At 58.5% G+C, this 20,784-nt stretch overlaps 6 protein-coding genes and 1 non-coding gene across 7 annotated transcripts; 2 read left to right on the top strand and 5 right to left on the bottom strand.

Annotated features, from left to right (window-relative positions):
• On the bottom strand, nt 1-1,110 carry P884DRAFT_263313 (uncharacterized protein). Its single transcript, XM_069441749.1, has one exon. It carries the CDS (start codon nt 862-864, stop codon nt 262-264), a length of 603 nt encoding a protein of 200 aa, XP_069294880.1. The 5' UTR covers nt 865-1,110; the 3' UTR covers nt 1-261.
• An 8-nt stretch (nt 1,111-1,118) lies between these two features.
• P884DRAFT_302268 (ubiquinol-cytochrome C reductase) lies at nt 1,119-1,762 on the top strand (the record flags this gene model as incomplete). Its single annotated transcript, XM_069444927.1, has 4 exons — nt 1,119-1,141; nt 1,471-1,536; nt 1,602-1,650; nt 1,709-1,762. The coding sequence occupies 4 exons, from the start codon at nt 1,119-1,121 to the stop codon at nt 1,760-1,762; spliced, it is 192 nt and encodes a 63-aa protein (XP_069294879.1).
• Nucleotides 1,763-2,698: 936 nt separating this feature from the next.
• On the top strand, nt 2,699-9,613 carry P884DRAFT_229695 (uncharacterized protein). The gene is made up of 2 exons (XM_069439764.1): nt 2,699-8,983; nt 9,084-9,613. The coding sequence occupies exons 1-2, from the start codon at nt 2,829-2,831 to the stop codon at nt 9,349-9,351; spliced, it is 6,423 nt and encodes a 2,140-aa protein (XP_069294878.1). The 5' UTR covers nt 2,699-2,828; the 3' UTR covers nt 9,352-9,613.
• Nucleotides 9,614-9,829: 216 nt separating this feature from the next.
• Nucleotides 9,830-9,901, bottom strand: P884DRAFT_t148. Its single transcript has one exon. It is a non-coding gene; the product is annotated as a tRNA-Arg (tRNA).
• Nucleotides 9,902-12,153: 2,252 nt separating this feature from the next.
• P884DRAFT_184796 (kinase-like domain-containing protein) lies at nt 12,154-13,768 on the bottom strand (the record flags this gene model as incomplete). The annotated part of the gene is made up of 4 exons (XM_069437350.1): nt 12,154-12,323; nt 12,414-12,754; nt 12,872-13,177; nt 13,311-13,768. Coding segments are annotated over 4 exons (1,275 nt in total), but the record flags the coding sequence as incomplete, so codon positions are not given.
• Nucleotides 13,769-15,170: 1,402 nt separating this feature from the next.
• P884DRAFT_249230 (uncharacterized protein) lies at nt 15,171-17,318 on the bottom strand (the record flags this gene model as incomplete). The annotated part of the gene is made up of 4 exons (XM_069440588.1): nt 15,171-15,838; nt 15,930-16,626; nt 16,700-17,167; nt 17,229-17,318. 4 exons carry the CDS (start codon nt 17,316-17,318, stop codon nt 15,633-15,635), a joined length of 1,461 nt encoding a protein of 486 aa, XP_069294876.1. The 3' UTR covers nt 15,171-15,632.
• A 668-nt stretch (nt 17,319-17,986) lies between these two features.
• Nucleotides 17,987-19,117, bottom strand: P884DRAFT_249226 (class I glutamine amidotransferase-like protein). Its single transcript, XM_069440587.1, has 2 exons — nt 18,877-19,117; nt 17,987-18,759 (listed from the first exon to the last, which is right to left on the bottom strand). The coding sequence occupies exons 1-2, from the start codon at nt 19,055-19,057 to the stop codon at nt 18,080-18,082; spliced, it is 861 nt and encodes a 286-aa protein (XP_069294875.1). The 5' UTR covers nt 19,058-19,117; the 3' UTR covers nt 17,987-18,079.
• Between the last annotated feature and the right edge of the window lie 1,667 nt (nt 19,118-20,784).

Below are 20,784 nucleotides of genomic sequence, written 5' to 3'. Positions count from 1 at the left end.
CTTGCCGTCCGGAACAGGCCAGCGCAGTGCGGGCCATAGCAACTGCGCCGGGAGAGCCTGATCATTCTCGGCGCTTCTCATCGCCTTTGCGAGTCCGACGACCTGGGCCCTGCTCTTTCAATAGGATGGGCCAAGGTACCAAGTCTAGGCAGGGCTAGCAAGTAACGGCCGCGACGCTCGAGGCGCGATTGAGAGGTGACCATGGACGAATATTCGGGAGCAGGAGCCAAAAAATGTTGTTCCTCATTGAGATTCATTCCCTCAGTCGGCGGCCTCCTTCGCCTCGGTGTCCGCCGCGGTGTCTTCCGCCTTTTTCTTGGGTTCGCCATCGGCATCGAAACCAAGCGCGTCAAGTTCCCGGATAAGCTCATTGATCTTGATCACCTTGGCGATCTGCTCCGGCAGCAGCGACTGACCCGTCTCCTTCTTCTCCTTGAGTTCTTTTGCCTGTCTGAGCTTCTTTTTCAGATTTCGCACTTTCTTCTCCTTCTCAGCCTCCGGATCAACTTCCTCCTTCTTGGGCTCTGTTGCAGGGCTTGACTCCCCTTGGGCTTCTTCAGCGGCCCTGGCCCTCTTCCGCGCCTCGCGCCGCTTGGCATTCTTGTTTGCTGCGGCAGAAGACGACTGCGCTGCCGGCTTGTCGTCTTTCAGGCCCTCTGCGCCGGGAACGGGCCCCTTGCCTCGGTTGCGGTAGGTCTCGGCGGCCTGGTTCCTGTAGACTTCGACATCTTCGGGCGGCCTGTAGCCCGGGCGGATCTTGATGGCTTTCCTGGTGCTACCGTCGGCTCTTTTGGACGCGGGAATGATCCGCTCGCCGCTCACCTCGTCGGTCACGATGCCCGACGCCGTCGGTCGTGTAGACATGACGATGCGGGGTCGGGATGTGCTAGAGAGCCCAATTGGGCGCGCAAAGCAAGAAGAGCCGTGTGCGTGTGTGCAGGGAAGCTGAATATGACCCGTCCTTTATTTGCGAGATCTGTAAACCACCAGTACTGCTAGACTTTAGCAGAGCGGGTCGATCGAGTTGTCGTGATCCTGGTAAGCTCCCAATTTCACACGCACGTTTTCTTTTCGACTCCAGAAGCCGGAGTTGGCGGGGCTGCCGAGAATCGCACACCATGCCAAGCTTTTGGGCTCTTCGGTGAGCTCGGGCCAATCAGAAAGCCCCCGGATACTTCCGTGCGGTCTTTCCGGCTTCGTTCAATGGTCCGTTTTTGCTCTCCCGTAGCGCAAACACTCAGGAACAGCTCACCATTTCGCACACGACCCCTAGTCCCAGCTCCCAACCCCAGGTCAATTGGGATCCTAAGCACCGTCAAAATGGTGAGTGCAAATCTATGACACGGCTTTCGCAAGCGACGACGAATTGACAACTGACGGCGCGTTCGCAGGCCAGCGCGATCTACAAGCAAGTCTCCCTCCGATAAATCGCCGCAGCCCACCGCGATCGAAGCTAACACTCGTCGCCAGCGCTCTCTTCCGGAGGAACTTCACCATGCTCGGCGTCGTCTTCGCCGGTGCCTTCGCCTTTCAGCTGTACGTGGCCACTTAGAACGGGAGCCGACTCCGGAAGGTTGTCAAGTACTAAGCGTTTTGTGCAGTGGCTACGACAGCCTGATGAACAAGATCTGGGACAACCACAACCGTGGGGTACGAATTTTTTCTCCTCCGCCCTTTCTCCGGCCCGTATGCTGACAACATGGTACAGCGGCAATGGAAGGACATCCGGCACAAGTACATCGAGGGTGGGGATGACGAGTAAGCCGAGCCGGGAACCGAACCCAGAAAACCATGAGAATCTTGCACCGTCGGCTAGGAGTCGTTAAGAAGACTTTGGCCGTGTACATTTGGTTTGTGGGAGGGCTGTAGAAAAAATAGAAACTTTCCTTGCAGACAAGAGGTTCTAGCTTGGTTCGATACGAGTGATTGGTGGGCCGACGCTTTGGGCCTCGGGAGGTCCTCCAAGGAGTGAAGGAAGGACATTTGAAAGTACTTCCCGCTTTGCTTGCACAGTCGTCTTCAGATATGACCTAATGGTTGGGTTATTTGCGCAAGATTCAGCGCAAAACGGGACGGCTCCTGGATCCAATGTATCCAGTGTCGTCGGTGATGCATCTGCGCAGCTACCTGCCCATCTACTACCCCCATTTGGCTGCTACCTTCAATGTGTCTCACTTAAGACACCAGATAATTGACGGTCCGGCTCAGGGCTCGATGTTTCGGTGGCTGTATCAATCTTCTTTATACCGCTGTGTTTCGGAGCAACGATGCGGTTGGCCGCTGCTTGTGACTCTTGCAACCTCTTCTGCTGTGCAATGTGATTAACGTTAAACTGTTGGGCCTCTACATAATTGGTCCAGAATCTCTTCATGTTTTTTTTTTTTTTTTTCCCGGTTGGAACAGTAGCTTGTCAGCGTAGTACGACAAAGAGGGTTCATCGAAGTTTCCTTAGGTTTGGGTCCCGGGCTGCTTAGAACGATTGAATGATTTTGGATGTTGAAATGCCCGCGTCTGCAGTAGAAGACGCCACCTTGGGGCAGGTACCCGCTCGCTGACACTGCTGACGCTCGCTCTTGCCGTACGCAAAGCCAAGCCCCACGGGACCTACCCACAGCAGCACCAACCAGGCGCCGCTATGCTAATCCCCCTCCTCGGCCATTCACTTTCGCTATCAGTTTCGATGCGCCCAACCAACAAACTCGACATCGATAACCCGATCGTCAACCTCCCAACCCCAAACAAGCACGCGACAAATTCCCGGCGCCTAGCGGTGCTGTTTGCACACATGACAGCAACATAGCTCGTCTGGCCTGTCTTTGTCTACGACAATGGAGACGCCGATGTCGACACAAGAGCAGCAGCTCTGTCAGCTTCTGCTGGAGCTGCCCGCTCGCCACCGCTATCGGTACACTGACGAAGCCGCCCGCGAGCTGCTGACCGCACTTTTCTGGTGCATGGCTGGTGGCAAGTCCGAATACATGAACCTCTTCTTCCCGACCGGCGGTCCTCTGAGAAACGGGACCCTCAAGCTGCGAGAAGCCCAGGGTGCGGTGGAGGGCGCCGAGTATACCGAAGCCGCCCGTGGCAAGGCGTGCGGTCACATCTTCAAGCAGGGCGAGGCCTCTTATGCGTGCAGGACATGCAGTGCCGACGACACCTGTTGCCTCTGCAGCAGATGCTTCGACGCCACCGATCACACCGGCCACATGGTCAGGATCAGCATCTCGCCCGGCAACAGCGGGTGTTGCGACTGCGGGGACCCAGAAGCTTGGAACCGGCCCATGTTCTGCACCATACACTCGATGTGGGAGGGCGAGGGAAAGGGGAAAGGCAAGGAAGCCCCTGCGCTGCCGGAAGACCTGGTTGCCAACATTCGCATGACCATCGGCCGCGTCTTCGACTACCTTTGCGATGTCATCTCGTGCTCCCCCGAGCAGCTTCGCCAGACGAAGACGGTCGAGTCCATCGAGCAAGACGAGCGCATGTCGAGGCTGTCATCCACCTACTGCGGCGGTGACACCGAGTCGCCCGGGGAATATGCCGTGCTGCTGTGGAACGATGAGAAGCACACCATCACAGACGTCCAACACCAGGTGGCTCGCGCGTGCAGCACGACGATGGCGACCGGCTTGGCCAAGGCCTACGAGACAGACGGCATCGGCAGGAGCATCTTGATGTATGACAAGAGCATCGAGAAGCTCATCGAGGTTGCCAACACGCTCGAGAGGATCAGGGTGACGGTGACGATCCGCTCAGCCAGGGACACGTTCCGGGAAGAAATGTGCGGGACCATGATCGAATGGCTCCGAGACATCTCTGGCTGCTCCGTGGGCGAAGATAGCAACATCCTCAGACAGATTGTGTGCGAGGAGATGCTCAAGCCGTGGCGCAGAGGGAGCCCTGCAACACACGCCATCGTCGGCAAGGGCGGGATCGACGACGAGGAGTTGCTTGACCAGGAAGATCGGGAGGCACATGAAGATTTTTACATTCAGCAGGTTAGAATCCTAATGCAGGCACGCAGGGCCGCCCGGGCGGAGGCCGCGGCAGAAGATGCCAGCGAGGACGACGACGAGGAGGACGAGGAAGACGGGAGGCACACTCCTGGGAGCGACATGGAGGATGATGGTGAGGATGAGGAAGACGTAATGATGCTTGACTCCCGGGAAGATGGCGATATGCCCATGCAGGACTGGCGGCAGGACACGGCATTGGAGGAAGATGAGGCTACGGTTGCCGGCTATCCGCCGCCGCCGCCGCCGCCGCCGCCTCCGGCTGCTCGCCGCACCGCGCGCGAGCGCGAGCTCACTCCTTCCGACTCAGATACGGCGGAACCTCTCATCGCCCCTACTGTGTACGCAAAAGCCCATCTGGAGATCCCGAAGACGCCCGGCCAGCCAGGGGCACACACTTTGCCCCCGCCCAAGCCTGGCTCTTACTGGTTGGCTACGCCTCAGGGCTACGTAGAGCAGGAGAACATTCCGGTCGCTGAGGACCTCTTTGAGCGGGTGCGCCTTGACTGGATGATCCTCTTCGATCTCAGGATGTGGAAGAAAGTCCGCAATGATCTCCGGTCGCTCTACATCTCGACCGTGGTAACAATACCCGAGTTCAAGCGCGTCCTCGGTCTCCGTTTTGCCGGCCTGTATACCACACTGGCCCAGCTTTACCTTATCGGCGACCGCGAACCTGACCATTCCATCATCAACATCTCGCTTCAGATGCTGACCACGCCTTCCATCACGGCCGAGATTGTCGAGCGCGGCAACTTCCTCACCAGCTTGATGGCTATCCTGTACACATTCCTCACATCTCGCCAGGTGGGCCACCCGTGGGATGTCGCCTCGAATGCGGTACTGTCCTTCGACACCGGCTCGGTTACGAATCGGAGAATGTACCACTTCTTCCTCGACCTGAAGTATCTCTTCGGTTCTCCGCACGTCCAAGACCGTCTCAGGACGGAGGAGAGGTACATGATGCAATTCCTGGACCTCGTCAAGCTGCACCAGGGCATCTGCCCCAACGTGCGCGCGGTCGGCGAACACGTCGAGTACGAAGCGGACGGCTGGATAAGCGCTTCTCTCGTTACGCGCGAGATCAACAGGCTGTGCCGGCAGTTCGCCGAATCATTCCGCAACGTCAAGGAGCAAGAGTCCCTCTACGTGTCGCGCGCGATCCGGCTCGCGGCCAAGACGGTCATTATCAACTCGATCGGAGCCGAGCGTGGCAGGTTCAGCCAATCCGAGATCAAGGACGAAGTCAGGTTCAAGACCCTCGACAACTTCGAGTTTGAGCCCCCCAGCCGAACTTTCCGAGTTGTCAAGTTCGTGGTTGAAGAAGAGCCGATCAGCTTCCATCATGCGCTCCATTACACCCTGTCGTGGCTGATTGAATGCGGCAAGAACATGCCCGTTGAGCAGCTCAGGGCGCTTCTTAGCTTCACAACCCAGGAGCTCACGATGAAGCCGCGCTCCATGGGCAAGAAGATGATGCCACGGCACGACTACGACCCAGAGGACTACCTGATGGCCGCATTTGACTTCCCGCTCCGCGTGTGTGCCTGGCTCGCCCAGATGAAAGCCGGCATGTGGGTCAGGAACGGTCTAAGTCTGCGCCACCAAGCGGGCACTTACCGAGGGGTCGGCCAGAGGGATGTCTCGCATCAGCGCGACATCTTCTTGCTGCAGACAGCCCTCGTGGTCTGCGACCCCAGCCGCGTGCTTGCTTCTATCGTGGACCGCTTCGGCATGGAGAAGTGGGTTAAGGGCTTCTTTGAGCAAAAGTCCAAGGCTCAGGACGATATCCAGCACCTGGACGTCGTCGAGGACATGATCCACCTCCTCATCGTCCTCCTGAGCGATAGGACGCTGCTCATCCCCACCGATGATACTCAAGACCCGCCGCATATCGCCTCGATCCGCCGCGATATTACGCATGTCCTCTGCTTCAAGCCTCTGTCGTTCTCGGATATCTGTCTGAAGCTTCCAGACAAGTTCCAGGAGCAGGAAGACTTCCACAAGGTCCTGGACGAGATGACGACCTTCAAACCCCCTGAAGGCCTGACGGACGTCGGCACTTTCGAGCTCAAACCGGAGTACATTGAGGATGTCGACCCCTACATCGCCCATTACACCAAGAACCAGCGCGAGGAGGCCGAGCTGGCTTGGCGGAAGTGCGTCGCCAAAAAGACCGGCAAGTCGGTGGAAGACGTCGTCTACGAGCCTAGGCTACGGCCCATCACCTCAGGGGTGTTTGCTGGGCTGAGCGAGTTCACGAGGACGGGCATGTTCGCGCAGATCATCCACTACTCGCTGCTCTATACCCTTGTGTACCCTCGTTTGACCCCGCAGGTTCCATCAACGCGGGTCGAGACGTTCTTGCAGGTGGTGTTGCACTTGATCCTCATCGCGATTGCCGAAGACAATACAGAAGAGGAAGACCAGCCGCAGCCGTCGTTCGTCGCTACCGCGCTCACTCAGCAGGCGCTCAGCGTTGTTCCCGAAGCCCCGCAGGCCAGAACGATTGTGGCCTTGATGAACCTGATAGCTTCCAAGGATGAGTTCAAGGCGTGCCACCCGAGAGTGGCGGCGATCCTTCGGAGAATGCGGCAGAAGAGGCCCAAAGCATTCGAGTCCACTTGCGAGCGGCTCGGGCTTTCGGTAGACCGTCTGGGCACGGCTTCGCCCGCGACCAACAGTGCCGATGAAGAGCGGGAGCGCAAGAAGAAGGCCGCTCTGGACCGGCAAGCTCGAGTCATGGCGCAGTTTCAGGCTCAGCAAAAGAGCTTCATGGAAAACCAGGGAGACATCAACTGGGGAGAGATGGACGAGCTGGAGGACGACGACGTGCCACCCATGGAAGAGCATCGGGACTTTTGGAAGTACCCGTCGGGCACCTGTATCCTGTGCCAGGAGGACACGGACGAGCGCCGATTGTACGGTACTTTCGCGTACTTCACCGAAAGCAACATCCTTCGTCAGACCGATTTCCAAGACCCGGACTTTGTCAGAGAGGCGTTCAATACGCCTGAAAACCTTGACAGATCTGCAGAGTCCATCCGGCCTTTCGGTGTTGCCAGCGAGAACCGGAAGAAGGTGCGCAAGGTAAACCAGCAAGGCCAGATATTCGAGACGGAGCGCCAGGTCATCGGCAAAGGGTTCCCTGCGAAGCTGTCTCGCCTTGGCCCGGTCTCGATCGGCTGCGGCCACATCATGCACTATCACTGCTTCGAGGCCTACTTTGAAGCTACCGTGAGGAGGCATAACCAGCAGATTGCGCGGCATGCTCCAGAGAAGATCAGCAGGCTGGAGTTTGTGTGTCCGCTGTGCAAAGCTCTCGGCAACGCGTTCCTGCCCATCATCTGGAAAGGCCAGGAGGAGTCGTATCCCGGACCGTTGGTGCCATCTACGCCGTTCTCGTCCTTCCTCGATTCCCAGCTCCACTCGGCGTACTACACGCTCGGAGCGGCACGGCCGCCAGATCGGATTCAGAACGAGTTCGCCGCGTACACCTCCCGACACCTGATCAACAGCCTCGCGGAAAAGTCGGCGCAGCTACTAGATGACGCCTGGGTCGACGTCGGTGCCCAGTCTATCTCAACGGGCACGCCATTCAGCGACGCGTTCTCCATGATGTCGACCCCAGATCAAGGGGGCCGTGGGGCCAGCGCCGATGCCAACACGCCCATGAGGGAGCTCGTCAATGTTTACCGCCGGCTCAGGGACACGCTGAGGAAGAACGGCATCGTGTCGCGCCATCAGTCTGAGCCTCCCGAACTGGGCGCCAATGAGCTGTACGGCAGCGACGTTCTAGCGCGGTCGGTAGGGTTTTCGATCTCGGCCGTCGAAATACAGCAGCGCGGCCTAGAAGCCGAGTATGGCATGACGTTCCTCGAGAAGATTCCGGACCAGGTCCTGACGCAGCTCCGCATCCTGAGCGAGACGGTGACGTCTTACATTGCCGTCGGGGGTTTGCGCGAGTCGGGGGAGAACAAGATCGACACCGAGTACCGCAGGGATAGCGAGCGGCAGCACTGCCAGCTCTTTATCGCGCAGTACCTGGGCGAGGAGACCGAACACACTCGGTTCCCGGCGAACAGTTATCCGCCGCTGCTCAGCCAGGATCCGTTCATCTTCCTGTGCGAATGCGTCTTTGGCGTCATCCCGGCGCAGGGGTTCGAGATTGCTCACATGGTCCGCCTGTGCTACCTGGCCGAGATCACCAAGGTGGCTTACCACCTGGCCCGCAACATGCCGGCGCCGCTCTGGTTCCAGTTCGTCACGCGGCGGGAGGAGATGGATCCCCCCACGGCCGCCTTTGTATCCTTCTGCGAGGCGCTCTACGAGATTGACGTCAAGTGCGCCTCGGAGCCGATACCGACTGTCGACCGACCGGAGTGGGAGAACAAGGCGTTTGAGCAACCCGGTATCGACACGTGGGAGTCGTGGTACATCCTCCTGCGCAAATACGCGCTGACGTTCCTGCGCAAGTGCGTGATCCTCCTGCACGTCAAGTTCGGCGTCAACTTCAACAACCGCGTGAGCCCCAACCCGGAGCAGCGCGAACTCGAGCGGCTCACCGAGGCCCTGCGCGTGCCGTCGCTGAACGAGATGCTGACGGCGCTCACACCGGCACTGGGCGTGGAGCACGGCTGGCCCGCCGACACGCCACGGCTGGTGGCCGGGTGGGTCAAGCACCAGGCAATGTGGCCGTACAGCGGGGATGACGAGCGGCTGCCGCAGTCGGCGGTGCTCAGCCATCCGGGCATCTTCGAGCTGGTCGGGCTGCCCAAGAACTACGATGCGCTCATCGAAGAGTGCACGCGGCGAAAGTGCCCGACAAAGGGCAAGGACTTGACCGAGCCGGCCATCTGCCTGTTCTGCGGCGAAATCTTTTGCAGCCAGGCCGTCTGCTGCGCCAGGGAAGACAGGATCGGGCCAGACAGAATCTCGCAGATTGGCGGAGCGCAGCAGCACATGCTCAGGTAAGTCACTTTTTCCACTCTTAACTCTCAATTTTATTTTATTTTATTTTGGTCCCCCCCTCCGCCCGAATTGCGCTAATACGGGCTTGCGCGGTTTTAGGTGCCAGAAAAACATTGGTCTCTTCATCAACATCCGCAAGTGCTGCGTCTTCTACCTCTCGCGGCGGTCGGGCTCCTTCAGCAACGCGCCGTACATCGACAAGTACGGCGAGGTCGATAATGGGCTGCGCTACGGCCGCCAGTTGTTCCTGCACCAGAAGCGCTACGACTCGATGCTGAGGAACCTGTGGCTCAGCCACGGCATACCAAGCTTTATCGCGCGGAAGCTCGAGGCGGATATCAATACTGGTGGGTGGGAGACGATCTAGTCGGGTTCTCCTCGAGAGAGTGTGAGGTGAGAGTTTTTTTTTGGGGGGGGCAAGGGCAAGTGTGCCGGAGAAGGGGTTCCTGCGATGCATTTGCATGATATCACGGTGCTGTTTATTTACAGGATGATTAACGAATTATATGGTTGGCGGGCGTTATTTCTTTTCTTTCTCCTTGATTATCGAGTTGTAAAAAGCAAATGCAAAGCTAGTTACTCGTCTCGTGGAAAGTAGGCACAGAATGGGAAGATGATACACAGACGGGATTCTGTCTGTAGATGGCTGCTATTCAGCCGTCCCTTCCAATCAGGTGTCCTCCAGTTGCCCATCACGGTTGCGCATGTACTGTACAAGTTGTTTGCATAAACGACTGAAACGAGAGCGGTTCAGAAGTTCTGGAGTAGACAGAGTTGGTAACATAGAGCAGTCGAAGGCGGGTAAAAAAAGCACCGTGCGCCAAAGTGCCGGAGGGAAAAAGAAACGATCCACCCAGGGGTCGAACCTGGAACCTCCTGATTCGTAGTCAGACGCTCTGCCATTGAGCCAGCGGACCATTCAGGCTTTGCCTGATTGTTGGGGGATGAGCAGTGGTTTTTAGCTTAAGAACACTTTAACGTTACCGTTTGTCCTCGGAAGTATGTCCACGTAGTTTCTCTCCCGTTCAGGTCGAGTTCCTTGTTGTCGGTGTGCCTCGTGTCAAAGGGCGCAGAGATGAATCTGATTTCTCGCTTTTTAATTCGCCCATCAAAGAACATATTCGATGGTCCAGTTGATATAGCAGAAACGGTAACCGTTGCTGTAGTAAGTCGTTGCAATCTCATAACTAATAATAATGTGGGAATGAGGAAACACAATCGGACAGACAGATTCTAGAGAGATTTGCCCAGATTCACACGCAGCCGAGAGAAAGGCACCGCAATGAACGAACAAAAGCGCGCATCGCTTGTCCGACTGCAGGGGCTGAGAAAGTTGACCTGACCAGTGCACAGAACGGTCCGGTCTGTGGGCAACAACCTAATTAGGGCGTGGTCAGATTACCTCAAGTGATGCTTGCTCAAAGGGGGGGGGGGGGGTCTGGTCAACTCGGGGAAGTTTGGTCGGGTCGACATTTTTAGATTCACGGGAAATTGAAACTAAAAGGCTGATCTTCACTATTGATTCCTCGGTCAGACCTGATCATTTGAGAATTCACTTCGAAATATATAATAAATGTTGTTTTGCTTCTATCACCCCGTTCTCAGTCACACCTCCGGACGTCCATGGGCGAACGGGCCATTTGTGGCCCCCCCAGGCCCCAAGGAAGAGTGTGCGAGAGACGACCGCCATGGAGGCGCTGGCGAGGTTCAAGAAGGAGCTCGTTGCCAACTACACGGCTTTGAACCCGCTGGTCTCAGATGCTAATGCTCTCTATTGCTACTTGACTCGGTACCCTATAGCTAATTACTCAACTCTATCTATACTCACTTCCATCTCTTCCTCAACAAGCCACAGAAGTGAAAGAGAAGGAAAGAAAGAGGAGGATTGGCCCAGTTGTGTCCGCGGCTTGGCCTCTCCTCTACTCTCTCCTCTTCCGGCCTCCCGCCCTATTCAACGCAAACTCCACGGACCACTATACATGGCCCGCACCACAGCAGCGTCAACACCCCACCCCTGAAATCTCTCGCCCTGTTTCTGCCCATCTGGACTGGCCGCTACGCGCTCCTCTTCTGACCCGGGAGCATCCGAAGGATCACCGGCATGCTCCCCAGAAGCAGCAGCAGCAGCAGCAGCAACCACAGCTACATTTTCCTCGTCGTCATTATCATCACCCGGACCACCGTCACCGTCACCATCGCCCGCCACTCTTCCCCGGGTCTCACCATCAACGACGACATTGTCGTTGCTGTCATTATTGTCGTCGTCGTCGTCGTCGCTCCTCATCCGGGTCCACTCGTACCCCAGAAACGCCGTCCGCCTCCGCACCTCCATCGCCACCGTCTTGGTCGCCTTGTCCCGGAGCAACCGGTCCCTGGGCCGCTTGCGCTCCTTCTCGCGGCGCCGCTTATCTCCATCCCCATCTCCATCCCAACCGCCACCCGCATTGACGGCGGTGGTGGCGGCGGGAGGAGGCGCGGCGAACCGCCTTACAAATTCGCGCAGGCATGCCCGCTCCGTCTCGCCCGGTGCGCCATCACCGGGGGGAAACCGGGCCAGCCACGCCTCCAGGAGGCGCAGCTTCTCCTCGACGATACCAACGACGCCGCCGTCGCGCGGGGATGGTGGTGGTGGTGGTGTTGCCTGCCCTGGCGCAGCGAGGACCGCGAGGGCCAGTGTCTGGAGGGGATACCGCAGCGGTCGCAGGAAGGCGAGCTGTTCTTGCGAGGGCGACACCGACGTCGTCGGGCAGGTGCCGGCCGTGTGAGCCGTGGTGCTCAAGGCAGGGGAGATGTGGAAGAGCGGGGTGGCAACGGGGGACTCCAGGGATGGGAGGAACAAGGGGGAGAACGGCTCATGAGCGGTGCTGGTGGTTCCGGTCACGGCGGGATTGGTCAAGTACCCGTCGTCGAGGTGTACGTGAGGGGGCACTTGTGGTTGTTGCTGTTGCTGCTTCTGCTGCTGCGCGAGGATGATCGAGGCCTGGTAGCCTGTGGTCCACGGGGACCAACTTTTCGGTCCCAAAGGGGGAGACATAGGAGGAGAGCATGCCGGCGAGGGGTAAAACGCCTCTCGCGGGACTCGCTCGGCCGCGCCGTCTTTTGTGTCTTGCACTTGACCCCCGCCGTCTGCCTCTAGTTCGCTCTCGCTCCCGTCGCTGACCGATCCGCCGTCCTCGAAATAGTGCGTGTCGTCGACGGAGCGGAGCTGCGGGACCAGCGGCGGTTCCAGCTCGTGGAGGCGCTCCCAGGGTATGTGGCGGAACCACTTGTGCGCCTTGATGTCTTCGGCGTCGTAGGGAAACACGTAGCGGCCGGCCAAGTCGCGCATCTTGGAGCCGCCTGCGGCCCCGGGAGACGAGGTGGCGGAAGAGGAGGAGGACGACGACGCCATCATGAAGTCCCTCATGCGGTAGCGCTCCGAGCAGAGACGATACTCCTTGTCTGTAATCAGCGAGAGCATCAGGTGCTGGCACCGGCGGGACACGGTCGGGCGCGGCGGGAAGCCGAACGTCTCGTGGTGCCGCAAGATGTTCTCCTTGGTCTGCTGCCGGCCCTCCTCGGACAGGAACGGGGTATGGCCGTAGATGCACTCAAAGAGGATGATGCCGACGCTCCACCAGTCGCACCTCGCGTCGTATCTCCTCCCCTCGATCACCTCGGGCGCCATGTACTGGCTGGTGCCCACGACGCTCCGGGCCGAGTGCCGGGTCCCACAGCGGTTGCGCCAATTCAGCAGCGGCTCGCCGTCATACAGGTCCTTCTTGTCGTGCCTCTCGAGGGACGCGTCGATGCCGCTGGCCCACCTCCTGTTTTCGAGGCCGCGGGTCCCGTCCCTGTCCTCGCCGTCGCCGTCGACCCTGATGCCTAACTTCTTGACCAGGCTCTACCGGTGGCTGTTGTAGTAGGTCGTGTCGTGCGACCAGTGGCCGTCGAACGCGAGACCGAAATCGCTGATCTTGAGGTGGCCCGAGGCCGAGATGAGGAAGTTGTCGGGCTTGATGTCGCGGTGGATGCACTTGAGCGAGTGCGCAGCCTCGACGCAGAGGACAATCTCGGCAACATAGAAGCGCGCCACCGACTCGTGCAGCACGTTCTCCCGGATCAGGAGGCTCAGGAAGTCACCGCCGGGCATGTACTCCATCACCAAGTACAGGTTCGAGAGGTCCTGAAAGCTGGCCACCAGGGGCACGATCCTAAGCTTGACCGTCAGCGATCAACCGTCACACCAATCTTATAGCCATAACCCCTTTGAGAAGAAACACCCAGGGGCCGTAACAAATCGGCCCAATCAATCCATCAAGCAAGATCAGAGAGGCATGAACCTACCACCTCGACCCTTCGCTCGCCACCAAGAGATCCCTCTCGGCCCTCAAGTGGCCCTCCTGGTTCGTCTTCAACATCTTGCTCTTCCTGATCACCTTCATCGCGTACACCCTCCCTTCCCGCCCGCGCTCCCTCACCAGCTTCACAACCCCGAAGCTTCCCTTCCCCAGCACCTTGACCGTCTCGTAACGTCCCGCCGCGGCGGCGAGACCGCCGCTACCGAGGAGCCCGATCGCCCCGGCCTTCATGGCCCGGACCTCTCTCAGATGCTCGGCCTCCCTCCGACAGAAGCGCGCCCGGGCCTCCGCCGCCGCCGCCGCCGCCGCCGCCGCTCGCGCCTCTGTCCCGTTATTACCACCACTACCTCTAGTACTACCCCTGGGACTGCCCTCCGACTGCTGCTGCTCGCGGAGCTCGCGCGCGCGGTTGAACAGCTCCGTCTCCAGCAACTGCCGCCGCATCTGCCTGGGCGACGGGCCCGACGCGAGCAGCGTGTTGAAATGTGTCTCGAGGAAGATCTTGGCGGCCGCCGCGCGCTCTGCGGTGGAGACGCCCGGCCGGGGCAGCGGCGGCAGCGGCGGCGGTGGCGGGGTCCGGGCGCGGGCCCGAAAACGACGACGATGGGGTTGATGGTGGTGGCCCGGGGGCGGGAGGGACGGGGGTGCTTCATGGATCGGGTCGAGGAGATCGCAAACCGCCCTGTTGTTGTTATTGTTGTTGCATGATGTGTTTGGGGGGGACGACGGCGGAGTTCCGCTGGTGGTCTGCCTCCACGACGGGTGTGGGCTGTGGCGGGCTGCGGTGGTCCTTGAGCTGCTCGGGGTCGTCGGGAGGCGTGCGGCTCGCCCGTCGCCGCCTAACGTGTTGGGGTCTCTGTCTCTGAACATGGGTCGTGGCGAGGTCTTGTCCGTCGAGGGGTGGGAGCCGTTGCTGCTCAGCGCGCTGATCTTGCCGGAGCTTGTGTTAGACGCGGAGGTGCCGACAGCGACTCCGGACGACCCTGAGACTGACGCCGGCGACATCCCGGCCTCCTGGAACGTCTCCTTCAGCAGCGGTCGGCTCTGGGGAGATGCCCTGCGGACAACGGTCTGCTCCGGGGGAGGGCGGATGATGGCGTTTGACATCTTGTGGAGACCCGAGATGAGGGTCGACTTCGTATTCTGTCCTTCCGAGGACGTGACCGACTGCTCCCCTGCGTTTGGTTGCTCGGAGGCTAAAAGAACAAAAAAAAAAGAAAAAAGAAAAAAAGAAAAAAAGCTGGGTCAACGTAAAGGTAGCCGAGTCGGTTGGGAGACATGCACCTACAGTCGTTATTGGTCAAGGACTTGAGGGCCGTGAACACTTTGACCTTCTGCCGCCGGAGTCTGGCAGACAGCGCGGAGCGGTGAGTGATCGGCGGAGGATAGCTGCTGCTAGAGAAGGGGTTTGGCGTCTGATCAAGCCCCGGAGAGGAGTCACCCGTATAACCAAAGTATTGGACAAGATGCTCGTTCATGTCGATTCATCCGGTCCGCGTAAAAAGGCGAGGCCGTAATAGTTACTGCTGCTGTGGCCGTGGCATATACTACGTATGGCTAGACTCGTAAAAGTTGGAGCAAGTCGGGGACTGCAACCGGGATTGGAGAGGCTTCCAGCGCTAAGCGATGAAAAGTCGGTCGGGGAGAGGCGGGTACTTGGAGCTGCGTGGGAGCCATTCTCAGAAAGTCCCTTCCTACTGTCCCTCTTACCTTGTGGGAAAACGTGGACTCTGGGGTTGCCGGAAGAAACGACACACAGGGCAGGAATGACCCGTCAGCCGTGACTCGGCGGGAGGCCCACCAAAACGGAAGAACAACAGATAACCAACGTAACGCTGACCAGGGCCGGAGTGCCAGAGTAGCTGAACGTATCCTCGAACTGCCGAGATATCATTGGCGCCTATAAACGAACAAAGGAAACACAGGATACAGAGAGAGAAACAGATAATTCCCGTCCAGAAGAACTTTTTCAGTTCGCCGACCCAGATGCAATGTAGATAGCCATCGTCATCCCGCCAAATCGTTCGTCTGCTCCCCATAGAGCAGGGGATCCTCGCAGACGGAGCAAGGTCGGAGGTCTCCACGGTGCTGTGTGCATTGCCCGCTGCCAGCACAGCAGAGCAAAGGAAATCAAGCGCCCAGCTCTCGAGGCGCCAGCGAGGGGAAGAGGGAAAGAAGGAGACTCCCCTCCTCATAGAGTACACACGGAACCCACACCGACCGACGCCGCGCGCCGGGTACCAAGCAAGAGGTGGCTAATCAGGTCTAACCCCCACGGTGGCAAAGGGCCCTCGAGGCAACCGGTTGTTTACTTGATCTCGAGCAGCTTGACGTCGAAGATGAGGGTGCTGTTGGGCGGGATGCCGGGGAGGCCCCGGCTGCCGTAGGCGAGGTGAGGAGGAATGGTCAGGCGGCGCTCACCACCAATGGCCATGCCTTGGATGCCGATATCCCAGCCCTTGATGACCTCGCCCTTGCCGACCTTGAAGGTAAAGGGCGTGCCCTTCTTGTTGGCTAAATCACGGCGGGTCAGCTTGAACTTGTCTCCGGGGAAAAAAAAAAAAGAAAAAAAAAAAAACAAAGCCCTTCCTTCGTGGAAACTTACCATCAAACACCTTGCCGTTCTGGAGCTTGCCAATGTACCGCATGCCCACCTTGTCGCCGTTCTTGACCGTCCGGCCTGTGCCGATCTTGCGGTCGTCGATGGTGACGCCCTGGACAACCTTCACGCCGAGGCCCTTCTTGTCGCCCTTGTTCTCGGCCTTGTCACCCTTGCCCTCGGCCCTGTCCTTGGCGGGGCCGGTTGGGCCCTGCTCCAGCTCCTTGGCGAACTGGACCTTCTTGTCGCCCTTGGCGGCCGGCGAATCCTTGGCCTTGGACTCGGCAGCGACAGCCTCGCCCTGGTTGTTCTTGAGCTTCTTCTGCTGCTTCTTGCTGAGCTTCTTCTCGTCCTTGGCCATCATGTCGTCGAGGCCATCGGCCTCCTCGGCGGCCCGCTTCTTGCCCTTCTTGGCCTCGACCAGCTTGGGCGCCTCCTCCTCATCGGTGTCGACCTCCTCGACGCGGGCAGCGCCATCGATGTGGTCGAGCTCGTCGCTCATCTCGTCCGAGTCCTCGTCCTCGATGCCGGGAGGGAGGTCGTACTCGTCATCCGAATACTCCTCATCGTCCTCCTCGTCGTCCTCGTCTCCGTCCTCGGGAACGACGTAGTTGCCGGTCAGGTACACAGTGTGGGTACCCTTGACGCTGAAGAAGATCTTCTCGCCCTCGCCAACCGTGATGTCGATAGGCTGCTGGTAGGTCTGCGATGGGATGTTAGTCCGGCTGATGCCGCTGCGGCCAGGAGCGTCTCGACCAAGGGGACTATGTACATACCCGCTCGGTATCGAGGGTGCACACGACGTACTCCTCCAGGTTGAGGTCCTCGCCGTCGTCCTCGTCGTCGTCGCTCTGCTCCTCGTCCTCGTCGCTAGCCTTGCCCTTGCCCTTGTTCTTGTTCTTGTTCTTGATGCCGTTGGGCTTGGAGTCGGCATCCTCCATCTCGTCGTCCGAGTCCTCCTTGGTGGCCTCGAGGAGCTTCTTGACGGCGGCGTTGCGGCGCGCCTTCTTGGACTTGGACGGGTCGCTGGGACCGCCGTTGGCCTCCTCGTCATCCTCATCCGACTCGTCATCTTCGTCATCCTCGCCGAGAAGCGAGTCCAGATAGTCACCACCCTCCTCGTCGTCCTCGTCGACGTTCGCCTTGTGGATCTTCAGGGTCGAGCGAGGGACGGAGGGAACATTGCCCTGGCCGTCAGTCTCGGGCGCGGCCGTGGGGTCAATGGCCGCCATGGTGATGCGGATCTGGGCGCGACTGTCAGCATGTCCGGAGGTAGATCAATCTGAAACTGAGGAGTGAGCGTACCGTCGCCGGAAACTCAATCTCGGCGGGGACCATGACCCCCCCCGGAGGAACCTCCAGGCCGTACACGGCGACAGGCAGAAGCGGCGACATCTTGAGTGCGGCTTAAGGGTTGACCTCTGCTAAAAAAAAAAAAAAAAAGGTACAAAATGGAATTCCGAGAGGACAGATGGAGGACTCGGGTGATTTAATGGTATGCGGCTGCAGAGGGCGCGGGAGGAGACGACCAAAAAATGGGTTTCTGCAGAATTTCTTTTGCCCGGCCGAGATCGAGAAATCCAGAAAAATTTAGAGCCGCCCCCACAGTTCCCGGGCTGATAAGCATTATCGCCCCATCGGCTCCCCGGCCAACGAGCCCGAGCCCCGCATGGGCCCTCACCGCCTGCCGGCCTCGGTTTAGCGGTGCTTAGCCATGTTTTGCTCTCGAGGAAGTTCTATTGGATTGTCTTCGGGGGACCCTGAGACTGCCCTGTCCTGAACCCTCAGCAAATTGTAGCCTCGATTCTCGACAGCCAACCATTGCCATCAACAGCGTGGCGGCTAGTGTCCTACCGAGTGTGCGGAGAAAGGGGATACAGATTATGAGTTTATTCTGTTTAAGCATTTCAATCATTACGAGCAGCATGCTATTTCAGATCAGTTCCTTTCAGAGCGGGTTGGCGGACCCGCGTTTTGCCCAGAAAATGATGTAATGGTGGTCATTGCTATTTTTTATCGCCTCGATAACCACCACTCCGTGCAGTTTTTAATTCAATAATGTTGTGCTTTCCAATACAATGCCTAAGCCGCCTTCTTCTTCCCGGCGCCGATGAAGACCGCTTTCAGGATCTGCCACACAATGCCTAGTCCGAAGGCTACCCGACCCTTGCTATAGCTCTGTGGCCTGTCCCCCACGTCAACCATAACCAGGCCGAATTCCGCCACGGGCCCGGGAATCCTACCGCTGGTCCTGGCATACGCCGCGACCAGGTCGTTCCCGTTTGTGACGCCCCCTGTTTGTTTGCGTCGATAACAAGAGCGTCAGCGCCCGCTCCCTCCTTATCTCTCTTTTCTTCTGCTCTTCTCTTCTGCTTTTTCTTTTTCTTTTTTTTTTCCTTTGTGCAGGACAGTCGGCGGGAGGGGACTCGAACTCGAGCAACGAAGGTAAGGTACGTACCGCTGGTCCAGAGATTGCCGTCCCTCACCCACCTCAGCTCCTCCCCGACCCACTGGACCGCCTCGAACTTGGTCGCCAGATCGCGCTGCAGACCCCTCGGCCCGGAGGCCCTCTTGCCCTTGAGCAAGCCCGCGGCGCCGCACAGGTAGATGCCGGTGCACACGCACAGGATGTCGGTCTCGGGCCGCGCCCCGTGGGCGGCGAGCCAGTCGGTCGCCTCGGTCAGCTTGCTGAAGTCGGTCGTCGGGTCCGGGCCCGGCACCAGGACGATGTCGAGCTGGCCCGGCTGCACGGCCGGGTCGGAGAGGTGGTGGGTGCAGGCGATCCGTGCGGACGAGGTCGTGCCGATCAGCTCGCCTGGCTGGACCGTCGAGATGTCTTTTGTATTTTATCAAGCCGGGACGAAAGCCGGAAAGAAGCAGGTTAGTTGGCCGTCGTGGTGAAGCGGGCCGGCTGCTGTTGCGAATCGAAGGGATGTAACGTTAATGCACATACAGAAGATCTGGACGCTCGGGGCCAGGTTGGCAATCGGGGCTGGGACCATGTCACCCAGGAGGGCAAAGTATTCGTGGCTCATGGTCCCGAAGACGTCGACGCAGGCCATGTCGAGGAGTTGGCATTCCGTCGGAATGAATACTCCGATGCGGATGGTCTCGCGGGAATCGGTGCTCTTCATGGTGATTAGACGACTGCTTGCAGGCCTCGCTATGCGAAATCGTGCTGGTCTGCGGTGCGCACAGAAGGGAGGGCACTCTTATATGATTCCGAGCAGTTTATCCATTGCAGTGTTTTCCGAGGGTCTACCAACCGTCGCCGAGGGGCCCCGGAGCCCCGGCCCTGATGTGAGAATCCGGGCGGTCGCGACGCGGCGCTAGCGTCCCGTCCATCGGCCCGGGTGGTACCGCGCCTCGGACGCCAATTGGTCAGGGTGCCGGATATCCTCCGAACCCCTTCGGCACGGAGCTGGATGGATACCGCGGAGACTTGGCAATCTAATTGGATGAACGGTAGTTATGTCGCTCAAATGACGAGTCGAGGCCCCCGTCGGCCACAAATTGACGCTCTGACGTTTGCTTCCTCTATTCTTCCTTAGAATACATCCGGGTTGCATCGAGTTACAAGACGTTCGTGTCAGCTGAAGTACGCGGTCTTACGTATAACTAACGTGGTAACATGTTCGTTTGACACCTCTTGAGTTCTTGCACAGGTACTTGTGGCCGGATAGTCGAGGAAACCAAAACCATTTAGACAACTAGATCTCTCTTCCCTCCGTCCGGTTTCTCTTTCTTTACTAGTAGCTATCATCCATTCGATCTCTCGGTTAATCTTGTCTTGAGTCCAGGGCCTGTCTGTCTTCAAAACAAACCGGAAGTGAACCTCAAAATTTCCCTAAGACACTAACTACATGAGTGCTTCATTACCTACTTGATAAGCACCTCGGTTTCCATCCCGAGTCGCGTATTCAAGACAAAACCGATTCGTAATCCGGATGAAGCAATGCAAAACCGATCTCGACACACACACACACACACACACACATGCGCACAAACACAGCCACCGGTTTTCCCACCCACAACGTATCTTGTTAACGATATCCGCCCACGTCTCACCATCGTCGGACACATGTATATCGTACACGTGGTCACGAAACCCGAAACCCGAAGCAGCATAGCCGCACACAATCCCGGGCCGTCGCACCCTAGGACTCCACGTAGAAGCCAACCCCCTCCCCCCCCCCCAAAAAAAAAAAAAAGAAAAAAAGAAACTGGTACGCCCCAGGACGCGTCATTCCCCCTTCCCTCCCGTCTTGTCCTATGTAATATTGGACCCCGCCGGCGCGGAAGAAAAGGCCCAGATCAGAATCGGATCGACCGCGTATCAGCAAGCGCTGCGCAAGATACCCGGTATGTTCTTGGGAAGATTGGGGGGAAGCCGTAGTTATCTGTTTACACCACAACACGGATTGCGCATGTGCCTGTACGGGTACCAGACTCACTCAATCTGGCTGGGAAGACCAGGCACAGAAAGACGCAAAGGACGGGAAGGGGCACCGCAACCGTCGAACCATAGCTCACGTAGCCATCATCAAACCGGAAGAGAGCTTTTGGAGAAGACGTCTTGTCTAGCCACAGGCCAAAGCGAGCGTCATGAACGTATTCTCCTCCCTCCCTAGGCCAATGCCATTTCCAGAAGCTCCTGGATTAAGAGCACACATGATAGTGAAAAACATCGGCGTGGCGGTCTCCCCCTGAACACCACCGACCAGTCCCGCTCCTCGTCCTACACAGTCGGTAAACACTCCATCCCCCATCCCTCGTTGCGAGCGGATGCCGTGATGCTCCTCTCTCCAGACTCTCTCTCTGTATGTACATAAATAATGAATTAAAAATTAGGGGCTAGCGT

The sequence above is a fragment of the Thermothelomyces heterothallicus genome (assembly GCF_042370625.1).
Source record: "Thermothelomyces heterothallicus CBS 202.75 unplaced genomic scaffold P884_scaffold_25, whole genome shotgun sequence".
Classification (NCBI taxonomy): domain Eukaryota; kingdom Fungi; phylum Ascomycota; class Sordariomycetes; order Sordariales; family Chaetomiaceae; genus Thermothelomyces; species Thermothelomyces heterothallicus.
Note: the sequence above shows the minus strand (reverse complement) of the source record. Positions and strands in the feature narration are given on the sequence as shown.

Excerpts from the sequence above, each read along its gene's own strand:
- P884DRAFT_263313 (XM_069441749.1), bottom strand. The coding sequence starts at position 864 with ATGTCTACACGACCGACGGCGTCGGGCATCGTGACCGACGAGGTGAGC.
- P884DRAFT_229695 (XM_069439764.1), top strand. The coding sequence starts at position 2,829 with ATGGAGACGCCGATGTCGACACAAGAGCAGCAGCTCTGTCAGCTTCTG. Across the intron at positions 8,984-9,083 it reads GCGCAGCAGCACATGCTCAG|GTGCCAGAAAAACATTGGTC; the intron begins GTAAGTCACTTT and ends GCGCGGTTTTAG.
- P884DRAFT_249226 (XM_069440587.1), bottom strand. The coding sequence starts at position 19,057 with ATGAAGAGCACCGATTCCCGCGAGACCATCCGCATCGGAGTATTCATT. Across the intron at positions 18,760-18,876 it reads CCCGAGCGTCCAGATCTTCT|ACATCTCGACGGTCCAGCCA; the intron begins GTATGTGCATTA and ends AAAATACAAAAG.